Source organism: Moschus berezovskii, chromosome 14 (assembly GCF_049115385.1).
Source record: "Moschus berezovskii isolate FMDL1 chromosome 14, NW_MosBer_1.0, whole genome shotgun sequence".
In the NCBI taxonomy this organism is placed as follows: domain Eukaryota; kingdom Metazoa; phylum Chordata; class Mammalia; order Artiodactyla; family Moschidae; genus Moschus; species Moschus berezovskii.
The window spans coordinates 45,765,225-45,777,700 of NC_142473.1; the positions used below are offsets into that span (position 1 = coordinate 45,765,225).

General features: G+C 41.2%; 1 protein-coding gene across 3 annotated transcripts in view; it reads left to right on the forward strand.

Annotated features, from left to right (window-relative positions):
• GALNT18 (polypeptide N-acetylgalactosaminyltransferase 18) overlaps nucleotides 1–12,476 on the forward strand; it is a 361,090-nt gene that overhangs the window by 256,442 nt on the left and 92,172 nt on the right. For all 3 annotated transcript variants that reach the window (XM_055423366.2, XM_055423367.2, XM_055423365.2), the window contains one exon: nucleotides 3,100–3,214. In XM_055423366.2, coding sequence (XP_055279341.1) covers nucleotides 3,100–3,214 — 115 coding nt within the window. The remainder of the gene's footprint in view (nucleotides 1–3,099; nucleotides 3,215–12,476) is intronic.

Consider the following 12,476-nt stretch of genomic DNA (forward strand, 5'->3'; position numbering starts at 1 on the left):
CAATCCCTGGGTGGGGAAGATCCCTTGGAGGAGGGCCTGGCAATCAACTCCAGTTTTTTTTTGCCTGGAGAGTACTGTGGACAAAGGAGCCTGGCAGGCTACAGTCCGTGGAGTCACAAAAAATCGGACAAGACTGAAGTGACTGAGCATGCGTGCACAGATAGCACAGGGAACTCCATTCGGTACTCTGTAATGACCTGTATGGTAATAGAATCTAAAAAAGAGTGGATATGTAAGTATATATAACTGGCTGACTTTGCTGTATAACAGAAACTAATGCAACATTGTGTATCAACTATACTCCAATACAAAAATTAATTTTAAAAATTTAACTTTATATTAATGGAAGACTTTGAAAGAACATTCTTGGTTTTATACCCCATAGGAAGATGAAGCTGCCTCACAGCAAACTGTGGGTTATACACATGTATCTTGCCCACCTTGGCTCCTATTTCCGCAGAGCTACACTTTAATGCTTTGCCCACACATGATGTAAGCTATAAACAGAGCCCAGAGAGATCTTCTATTGAGCTCTAAAGAGATGGCCTTGAGACTGGTGTTCGTACATCCCAAAGTGACCTCTTTAAGAGGACTGACATGAGAAATTTCTTTCAAACTGAAAGCTTTCTATTCCTGAGAAATTAGTATAACATTTCCACGTGGGAACTCTGAATCTTATTTCAAAGGCCATGTGTGTTTCTCTTTGGCCACCAGGAAGTTTAGGATCAACTTTGCGGGTCTGCATTAAGAACCATGAAGGAAGACTCATGCACTCTAAATGACCCCTAATTTGGGGTGAAATTGTAGCTTTTCAGAAATTTATCTCTGTTTTTATAAAGTATTTTACTTTTTCTTATAAACTATTTCTAACCCTTTGGGGAATGAGGCAAGATATAAATCAATAACACTTTCAGGCTGAGTGGGTCCACTTAATACCCTAGCCAGTTAATAAGTAGTAGACTGAGGATGCCTGTGCTCTTCCCAGAGAAACTATTTTAGATTCTGTTCTTGCTTTGACTGGGCCTGGCCATGAGGGGAAGGCTCCCTCCTTTGTATCCTGGAATGCCCTGCCCTGCTCAACACTTCAGTAACATCAAGGAAAATTCTGAGAGTTAACTGCAGGATCGATGTTTTAAAATCACTGTGCACTTAGAGAGGGGATTCTCTGGGCTTCTTCAGTGTGCAAGTGCATCTTTTAAAAATGATCTTTTTAGTTCCAGTTATGTCCCAGAGGTTTTCAAGTGCTTTGTATTATTTAATTTAATCCTTGTGAGGTTATAGTTGATTCTATTTGCTAGATATGGAATCAGAGGCTCAGGGAGGCTTGGGAACTTCTTTCAGAGATGCATAGCCAGAATGGGGACCCTTTCTCCTAGCAGTCACCTCTAAGGGCAGGTCAAGCACCCCCCACCAGAACTCAACCTAAAGGAGCAATTGATTGGGTTGTATTGACTGCCCTGAGTGCAAAAGCTGAGGCCTTTCAGAATAGAAGGCTGTAATTTGAGAAGGGGACGACAGAGGATGAGATGGTTGGATGGCATCACTGGCTCAATGGACATGAGTTTGAGTAAACTCCAGGAGTTGGTGATGGACAGGGAAAGCAGGCATGCTGCAGTCCATGGGATCACAAAGAGCTGGACATGACTGAGGAACTGAACTGACTCAGTTTGAAAGCAGGAGAGGCAGGGACCCCAAGGCACCAGTCTCCCCACGCAGCCTCCTGCATCAGCATTCTCCAAAGAAATGGCCTGCAAAATAGCTGTTTCTCCACCTTGATGAGTTTCCAAATTCAAAGATGAGTCCATTTGCATTTGAGTGACAGTTTTCTCATCACTGAGTATTCTTCATTTCTCCTTTTCTTTCTCATCCCCTCCAGTTCCTCAGCCACCGGCTGATAAGATGCTGCACAGGGGCTAGAAGTGGTACTAGTGTGCAGTGGAACAATTGAATGTTATTTGTGTAAGATGATGCTCTCAGCAGAGAAGCAGCCCACTCCGTCTCTTGCTGATTCACCCAATGTAAATCTCCTCGTGACAGTCTGTGCTGGGTGTCTGCACACAGCCATGAGCCCTGCAATCACGCTTACTAGGAAAGGCCTCTCAGTTCCTGGCCCTACCAGCTGTTGGCGCACTGCTCCAGCCTAAGACCCCTGCTGAATTCCAACCCATACCAGCCACCTAGGCCCTGCCTGTTGGATATCTCCCCCTGGAGACCCAGAGTCACCTTAAGATCAATTTTCCCAGCATGGAATCCCTCTTCCTTCTAAAACCAGCTTCATCTCTATCCACCTATCAATGACCCTCACCCCATCATCAATCAAGCAGAAGGCCAGTTGGCATCTAGATTCCTCCTTCTCACCTTCAGAGTTCATCTGTCCCAAAGTTCTGCTGATTTTACCTCAATATATGTCTTTAAACAATCCCTATCTCCATTCCTGGCACTCCAGCCCAGGTCTTCATCATTGCTCACCTGGATATAACAATAGGCTTCCCAACCGGATTCCTCAATTTCTACCCAATCTCCTCCAATCGATCACCCCATGGCTGCCAGAGTACTCTTTTTACAAACACAGATCTGCTTATTACCACTGTCTGCTTAAAATTCTTCGTTGACATTCCTTTATCCACAGATAAAATCCAAATGATATACTATGCTATCCAAAGCCCCAGCTCATCTCTCTGAAGGGACCAAGGTGAAGGGTGGGAAAGTTGTTGTGGGTACATCGGTAGAAACAGAGACCAGCTTTGTGGTTCAAAATGCAGGGGTCAGGACAGCCAGAGATAGAGATATGTGGTCAAGACTGGCAGACTAAGCATTACTTCTCTGGTTGACACACAGGCAAGCACCACCAAAAATGATGCCTGGTCACGGGACAGGAGCTATCTGCCTCTGTCCTGATGGAAAAGGCTGCCTGGAGTAGTTGATGAGGGTGGATCTGGGAGGGCCACTCAGAGAACAAGGCTCACACCAGTTTTGGCAGCAAAGGAAGGGAGAAGGCCAGACCCTCCTGGCAGGAAGGCAGCACTGCTCTTCCTGCTCTGTTGACCCCCATGAGATGGCCACTCTGCTAACCACCCACCATCTCTCCATGCCTTGCAGGAGCCCTGCCCTCATCGGCTGCTTCATTGTGGACCGGCAGTACTTCCAGGAGATCGGCTTGCTGGACGAAGGCATGGAGGTCTACGGAGGCGAAAATGTTGAGCTCGGGATCAGGGTGAGCAGGGTTTCTCACCAGGAAGGCTTGGCTCAGCTCCCCAGTGGGTGAATGAGTCCAGGGGGTGCAGAAATTTGGCTCAGGGCTGACGGTGGTGGACTGATGCTGGACATCCAGTCCCTAACCTTGGTCCATGCATATGTGGTCAGGGCTGCTGGGGATGGGATAGAGACACAGGTTGGGACCTATAGAATTTTCAGGAAGAAGAGAACATCAGAAACTGTTTTGGCTGGGGTGGGAACATGAGAGAGTTGAGCTCCCAAATCAAGGAAATAAGCCTCTGTGTTGAAACCAAATGCAGATTTCACAGGGAGTGAGCAAAAGGGAGCTCCAGGAACAGGGAGGTGAACAGGAGGGACCCTCAGAGTCGCTTCTCTTCACTGTCACCTCCCCTCGAGGTTTCTCTGTTATTCTCCATCTCTTCCACAGTGGCCCACAGCACCTTCCTAAAGACTTTGTCAAGAGAATGCCACAGAGAAATAAACTCATGGAGTATAAACAGCAAAGCACAGCCAGGCTCACAGCAGGTTCCTGACCCACCACATGGTGGTCAGACCCTCAGGCACGTACATGCCTCACATCACTCTCCAGAGATATCCACCATCCTGCCCCAAAGTACAGGGCCCTTTGCAGCTATCAATGTGTGGTGTGAATCCACACTAGGCACCATTTATTTTCTCAACATCTAGGAACGTTTCCAAGGCACTGACCCCTTTCTCTGAGCCTAGGAAAAGGTAACTCCAAAAGGAACCCTTCCCCATGACTGAGAGACACATTCGGTCCCTTGGCAGTTGACAGAAATGTGATCAGGGATGCAAGGAAGGACCTCGCCCCATAAAGGGAAGACCACCGCTCTGCCCAGGTTGTGGTTCTCTCCTCATGAAAAAAGCAACATGTAAGCTGGACTTGTCCCCACTGTCCTCTCCCTGGGGATCTTTAAGCAGCCTGGCACACATGCACTGCAGGCTTGCCAGTCCCTGGCCAGCCCTCGTACCTGCTGTGTTCATGGCAGTCATCCGAGCTGTTCCCCCTCACTGCCAACCCTCCATGCAGGGCACCTAGCGTCTGCCTCGTTCCCACCAGTGACCCCACTCTTGCCCCTTTGACCTCCGTGTGTGTATCTGGCATCTCCTGTTAGTGATCTCCAGTTTCCACTCAAGGACTCCAGCTTAGATAACCCTCCTTAGCCATCCCCACTACCCACTGGGCAGTCAAGTGGCGCTGGACAGCCCCTGCCCTTTCCTGACAGGAGACTGGGCATCTCTAGTGAGCATCTCACAACAACAGTGGCCTGGCAGGCTGCATGGGCCTGACTTGTCACCCAGACTTAATGCTAGGGCTTTAAGTTCTGGAGGCTGGAGCAGCTTGTCTGAAGCCGAGCTTAGAGAATACTTCCAGACACCTGTATTCAGTGAAACCCAAAGAAATTGCTTTGGAGGCAGTCGAGATACATGAGTTCGTTGGGGAGCTAATGTATTCACAGAGGACAGAGCCTGATAGTCGCCCTCATTCCTCTGCTCCCCCTACACCAGTCATTTCTTCACCATTTGCGTCCTCACCATCTCATTTCCACACACTCCTGGATAAATGCTTGCCCCGAAACATAATATTTTTCACTAGAAGCTGCTGCCGGGAATTGGCTGAGCGGGCAGAACCGCCTCTAGTCACTTAGGCTTTCTGGGTAAAAATGTCCGGGAATGGAGAAAGGACTTAGATTTGTGAACTCTGCCTTCAACATATATGTGAGTCAGTCACAGAGTGGTGTGAGATTTCTGGCTTTTCCTTGCCTAGATTATTAATATAAAGCTGTTCTAGAGTGTGGGCCTGGGTGAGGCTTTCAATACTTATTTAAAATTTGGGGGTTTTGTGCTGGGGGTGTAAAATACAATACAAAATGTTGCCTGGCTTTTTTTTTTTTCTGCCTATTCCCTCCTGTTTGACAGAGGTGAAGTGTCATGGAGTTGAAGGAACGGTGGTTTTTAAAGCAGGTACCGAGCAACTTGTTGGCTGGCAGAGCTGAGGACAGCAGCTAGTTAATTTGAATTAACTTGGGTTCAATCCTTGGTCATAGAACTAGGATCTCACCTGCTGTGTGATTAAAAAAAAAAGAGACATTGCTTTCCTCCCCTCACTTATTCAGAGGCAACTTATTCAAAGTCCTTACCCATCTGGCTCACAGAAACAGAGTCGTTTGCACAAATATTCAATGCCTTCTCTGGCACTTTACTTATTTCATCCATCTACAAAGCACCCTAAAAACTGGCTGTTATCATAATACCCCCTTTTTCAGATGAGGAAGTTGTGAAATGAAGAGCTTACATAATATGTTCTCAAAGTCATATGACTTATAAGAGGTAGAGAAAAGATTCACTCTCAGGTCTTTATGATTCAAAAGCCTAGCTAGATATACCACAGTGATCTAGGAAGAAATGTTCTTTGTGCATTCACCAAAAAGTATTACCGTGTCCATGCAGTAATTTTCTTCTACTTTACACAATCGTGTCTACAGAGCCCTCATTTATAACCTTATTCTTATTTTGCACTCAATTCTAATAAGCCTTGTTTTCCCCAATTTCTAAGTCCACAACTCAATGGGGAAAAAAAGAAGGGAACTGCTATGGGCAAGCAGAATGAAAAGAGTGAGAAATAAGAGCTGACATTGAATAGAAGACAGACAGATTATACTGATGATAGCTATAAAATACTAGAATATATAAGAAAGAATTCAGGAGCTGGCAAGGAATGAAAAGGTGGCTAGCAACTGTTATGGGTTGAATTGAATCTCCTTTAAAACATGTTGAAATTCTAACCCTCTGTACCTGTGAATATGATCATATTTGGAAATAGGACCTTCACAGATGTAATCAGGTTAAGATGAGGTCATACTGGGTCAGGGTGGGCCTTAATCCGATATGACTGGTGTCCTTATGAAAGAAGGAGGCTTTGGACCCAGACACGGAGGGAAGATGGCCATGTGAAGATGGAGACAGAGATTGGAGTTATGATGCCACAAGCCACTGAACGCTGCGGCTACCAGAAGCTAGACGAGGAGAGGAAGGACCCTTCCCTAGAGCTTTACGGAGAGCACTGCCTACCAGTACTTGATTTCAGACTTCTAGCCTCAGAACTGTGAGAGAGTACATTTCAGTAGTTTTAGATAATTCAGTTGGCCATGCTTTGTTATACAACAGCCCAAGGAAATCAATACAAACACCAAAACCGAAGTGAAAGTAGGAACCAGAGAAAGCATGAGTCCATTATATCTTAAGAACCTGGTAACTTGAAGCTTATGATATCCCAGTTTCATGGAGTATATAGAGGGCAGGACACAAAGCCTAAGGCTTGAGCTGGAGGAGGGCATGGCAACCCACTCCAGTATTCTTTCCTGGAAAATCCCCATGGACAGGGGTGCATGACAGGCTACAGTCCTTGGGGTTGCAAAGAGTAGGACACAACTGGACCACAAAGCACAAGGCTCAACCAACAGTAAGAGACTAATAACATAACCCCTACCCCTTACCTCCCATAAAGCAGGGACTGACGGCAAAGGCCAATTATCTGGATATAAAGAAGATGGGCCAGAACTGCGCCCACCCACATTCTCATTGAGTGAAGATTGCCTGTCTCAGTCTTGAGCCAGGAAGAAAAGAAAACTTCTCCTCTGTGAGCCCCTCCCTCGTGCCTGTCATCTAAAATCAAAATATTTCAGGTCCGGAGAATCTCAAGAGGAAAATTTAGCTTAAAATTGTTGGAAGTTTTTAGGCATCTGCAAAAGTGTGTACAAATCCTTTCTGAGAAAGACCCAGGCCACAAAATTTCTCCTAGCTAGAGTTCCAAGGAATGTGATTTCAAGTAGTTTTCTTTTTTAAATCATGAAGCAGAGAACGGAAAAATAACCAAGAGCAAACACCAGCAAAAGCACTGAACAGCCAAATTTGACCTACAAAGTCTTCAAGCATTGAATCTATCAGATATAAGTTGTATATTTAATAACTTTTTAAAGAGATTTAAATATGAGTGAGAAGCAGGAGACTATAAAAAGACCAGTCATATTTGGATAAAAATAGAATTTCAAACATGACTAACATAAAAATGGAAATTAAAAGCTTAGTGGATGGATTAAACAGCTAGATGGATATTAAAGGAAAAGCTAACTAAACTGGGAAATAGTGCTGAAGAAATTATTCAAAATCACCCTGGAAGACAAAGAAAAAAATATGAAAGAAAGAGGTTGAGAGACATGTAGAAATGAGAAGGAGGGTCTAATATCTTAGAATTCCAAATGGTGATGATAGAAAGAGGATTAAGCAGAAGCAATATTTGAATAGAAATGACTGAAAATGTTCCCATACTGCTGAAAGTCACCAATTCTCAGATTCAGGAAGTCAACCTGTCCAAAGTAAAAAAATACAAAAATATTCACATTTAGACATATCATGGAACCATAGATAAGCAAAGATGACGAGAAGACCTTACGGCAGTCAGAAAAGATAGACTACCTAAAATTTTATGATAATTAGAAAAACAACAGACTTTCCGGTGGCAATAGTGGAATCCAGAAGACCATGAAATAACATCTTCTATATTGCTGAGAGAAAAACCAACTTTTACATGTACATTCAATTTAAAAAATTCCTTCAAAAACTAGGGTAAAAGGAAGCTATTTTCTGACAGAAAACTGAGTTTGCTGCTGACAGATCCTAACTAAAAAATTTTTAAAGGATATACTTCAGATACAAGGAAAATGAGCTCAGAAGGAATTCTGAAATAAAAGAATAATAATTAGCTCATATATGAGTAAGTATAAATATATGAGAAAATGTAAAGAAATATTCATGGTAAATAACACTTTAGTAATGTATTATAGAATTATTAACACTTCAGTAATGTATGTGGGGTTATTAAAATTACAGTGCGTGATGAAAATTGCAAATAGGTTGGGAGAGAGTGATTGTAAATAAAGTGTTTAAAATGTCTATATTGTTTGTGAAGATGGAGAAGATCCTAGTTGACTTTAAATTCTGATAAAGTAATCTGTTGAAATTCCTAGAGAAGCCACAAAAATCATAGATATGGAAATAGAACTGCCATATGATCCAGCAATCGCACTCCTGGGCATACACACCGAGGAAACCAGAATTGAAAGAGACACATGTACTCCAATGTTCATCGCAGCACTGTTTATAATAGCCAGGACATGGAAGCAACCTAGATGTCCATCTGCAGACGAATGGATAAGAAAGCTTTGGAGTATTACTCAGCCATTAAAAAGAATGCATTTGAATCAGTTCTAATGAGGTGGATGAAACTAGAGCCTATTATACAGAGTGAAGTAAGCCAGAAAGAAAAACACCAATACAGTATACTAACGCATATATATGGAATTTAGAAAGATGCAAATGATAACCCTGTATACAAGACAGCAAAAGAGACACAGATGTATAGAATAGTCTTTGGGACTCTGTGGGAGAGGGTGAGGGTGGGATGATTTGGGAGAATGGCATTGAAACATGTATATTATCATATGTGAAACGAATCGCCAATTCAGGGTCGATGCATGTTACAGGATGCTCGGGGCTGGTGTGCGGGGATGACCCAGAGGGTGGATAAGGGGAGGAGGGAGGTGGGAGGGGGGTTCAGGAAGGGGAACTCATGTACACCCGGGGCGGATTCATGTCAATGTATGGCAAAACCAACCAATATAATATTGTAAAATAATTAGCCTCCAATAAAAAAAAAAGATTAAAAAAAAAGAAAATCTAAATTCTAAAGAAGTAGAGGGAAAAAAAACAAGATATGAAAATGGTTAGAAAGCGAAACAAGACAGGTAATTCAAGAAGAACATATATGAAATGGTAGAAATAATCCAAATATATCAGTAAATGTAGTAAAAGTGCATGGGCCATACAGTTGGCTAAATCTCGGTTATAGGCACATGCTTCCAGGGGTCAGGGACAGGTCACACATGCCTCCTTTCAGGTTCCATGGGTCTAAGTATTACACATGATGTCGTCTCTCATATAGGAAGGGAATTTGGAACCTAGGTTCAAATGTCCTCTAAAACATGTAATATAGTGTCTAGGATACTGTACTCTATATTCCAAATACCTTTCATAAATGGGATTTTTTTAAAAAGCTTCTTTATTATGGGCAATTTCAAACATATCCCCAAATAGAGAGAATGGTATAATAAATCCCTTTCCATCCATCACCCAATATCAGCATTGTCAACTCATGGACAATTTGGTTTTAATCTCTATTCATACCCAATCCTCCCTAACTCTGGCTTTCTGAGGCAAATCCCAGATATTATATCATTAAAAAATATTTCAATATGCATCTAAAATAAATAAGAACTTTTTGAGAGAAACATGATCACAATACTATTTCAGTCCTAAAGTGTTGAAAAGAATTCCCGAATACCATCAGTTATCCAGTGTTCACATTTCTGCCAGTTCTCTCAGCAGTTTTTACTTTGTTTTACAATTTGATTGAATCAAGATCCAGTTGATTAATGTCTTATAAGTCTCTATTAATCCACTGGATTTCTTTCTCCATTTCTTTTTTTCTCCCTGTAATTTATTTTTAAAAAGATCAGGTTATTTGTCCTGTGGAGACTCCCACAGTCTAGGTTTTTCTGATTGCATTTCCCTCATGTCATCTAACACTCCTGTTCCGTATGTTTCTTCTAAATTGCTAGTTAGACCTGGAGGTGTAGGTTTAGTTTTGTAGCAAGAATATTTCAAAAGCAATATGTCCGTGCTTTCATCACCGGGTACCTAATGTCTTGCTGTTTCCCTGTTTGCGATGCTAGCAGTTACTGCTGATTAGTGCCTAGATCAAGTAATTCATTCAGGGTTGGAAAATGGTGATATTTTAATTTTATTTTTCCTTCTTTGTTTATTAGCTGGAATAACTTTCATAAAGAGACATTTATAGTCATCCATTCTTTGGTTGCCTGGAAATACAACACAGTTCATTGAGAAAAGTCAGAATAAATAATTCTATTACAGTTTGCAAAATAATGAGTTGATTCTCCAGCATCTTTTAGAGGGAGCCAATTAGGTTTTTGAGTACTGTTATGAACTTACAGTTTTAAATATATTTGATGTATTTTAATTCATTTTATATAACACCCTAATTGATTTGCAGTTTTTTCACCTTTGGCCATTGGGAGCCTATTGACATTTGTTCCTCAGGAAAGAGTTCTTTTGCCTCTTTAATGACTTCTCTGGCATCAGAAATGTTCCATCTATACATTTCTTGCTCCAGACCTGTAATCAGCCATTTTTCCTAAGGAGCTCAGCTTTCTTTTAGTGAGAAGTGCTGTTTAAAAATCACAGCCTGGGTCTGGTCACAGCAGGCATTCATTGCTACTGAGTTGGTCCATATTTCTGGGTCTTTTCAGTGGTTAGAGCTAGATATATTCTTTTTGTTTAAAGAAAACACTTTCAATGTTCATGATGATCTCTGAATCAAATTTAGTACTACAGGCTTTGTGTGTGTGGGGGGCGCGGGGGTGCTGCACTGGGTTTTAATTTCTGCATGCTTTCTCTTATTGCAGAGAGCAGGGGCCTACTTTCTAGTTGCGGTAAGCAGGCTTCTCATTTTGGTGGCTTCTTTTGTTGCAGAGCACAGGCTCTAGGGCGCCAGCTTCAGTAGCTCTGGCACACAGACTTAGTGGCCTCACGGCGTGTGGGATCTTCCCGGACCTGGGATTGAACCTGTGTCCCCTGCACTGGCAGGCAGATTCTTAACCACTGGACCACCAGGGAAACCCACTACAGGATTTTTACTTAATTTCATCATTCTTACATCTCTGTTTCCTTTCTTTGATGCCAAAAATTCTGGTTCTTAATGACATCAACATAATTACTTGTTTTATTCCTCAGCATGCATACAACTGTCTCTGAACACTATCACCAATGATATGATTACCAGAAACACTTTAAATTTTCTTTTTTGCATTTCTTTTTGCTTTTAGGTTATATTCCACTGGAGATGTACAGTCAAATCACTGTGATTTAAACTAGAATAGTTCCTCTCTGTGCATTATTCTACCAACCAAATAAACAGGTTCATTTCTTTTATTTTCCTTTTGATTTTTAGGAATTGCTTTTTTCATATTTAATTCTTACAGCTATGTAAATATTTGCATGATTCCAAGATCAAATCTAGAAAAGAAAGTGTATTCAGAAAAATCTATTTGCTATTACTGTCCTTTTTATCCTGTTTCTTTAGTACCTCTAACATAAACATTTTGTTTTATTTTACCCTTTTAAAAAATGGAAATATGCATATATTCACATCTCTTTCTTAGATAAATAGAAGTATGCTAGTATACTTTTCATTGCTATGATTTTTTTCACTATATAATTTTTTTTCTGAAGATTACAATATAAAGGTATTCCTCATTGCTTTTTCATAGCTGCATAGTGCTCCAATGCATGCACATTTCATAGTTTATTCTGGTGCTTGGTGCAATAATGAATCATCTCATGCATACAATTTTTCATATTTTTCTGGATTATTGTTTGAATAGTTTCCTAAAAGGGAAATTGTGAGATAAAAAGGCAAATACATGTGTAATTTTGCTAGACATCAAATATCCTTCTAGAGTAGTATTTTTCCCACCAGGAATGGTGAAGCTGCCTGTTTCCTCACTGTCAATCAACAAAGTATGTTGTGAAATATTTGGAGTTTTGCCAATCTAACAGATGAGAAATGCTTTACAGAGTAGTTTTAATTTGCATTTCTCTTATTAAGAAGTAGGTTGAGAAGCTTTTCACATGATTAAGGCCATTAGCATTTCTTTTTTCCATGAGCTTTTCTTATCTTTGGCCCATTTTCCTGTAGGATTGTTAATCTTTATTTTTAGAACCTCTTTACACATTAGGGATGGTAATACTTTTCCCATCATATACATTGCAAATATTTTCTCCCAGTGTGTTACTTGTCTTTTGATTTTGCTTTTGGTGTTTTGCTTGGGTTTTTTCTGCTATGCAAAAGGTGCATTTTTTTTTTAAACATAAGCAAATGCATTAGCTTTTCTTTCTTGCCTCCAGAGTTTAGTCAGAATAAAATTTACCCACTTTAAGGTTAAAGAGAAAAGTCACCTATATTTTCTTCTAATAGTTGTACGATTGAATTTTTTTTTTGAATTTTAATCTCCAGTTCATCAGAATTGATCTTGATGTATGGTGTGAGGAATGGACCTAATGTCTTATTTTTCTGTATGGCCCTCCAGTTATCCTAATAGCTT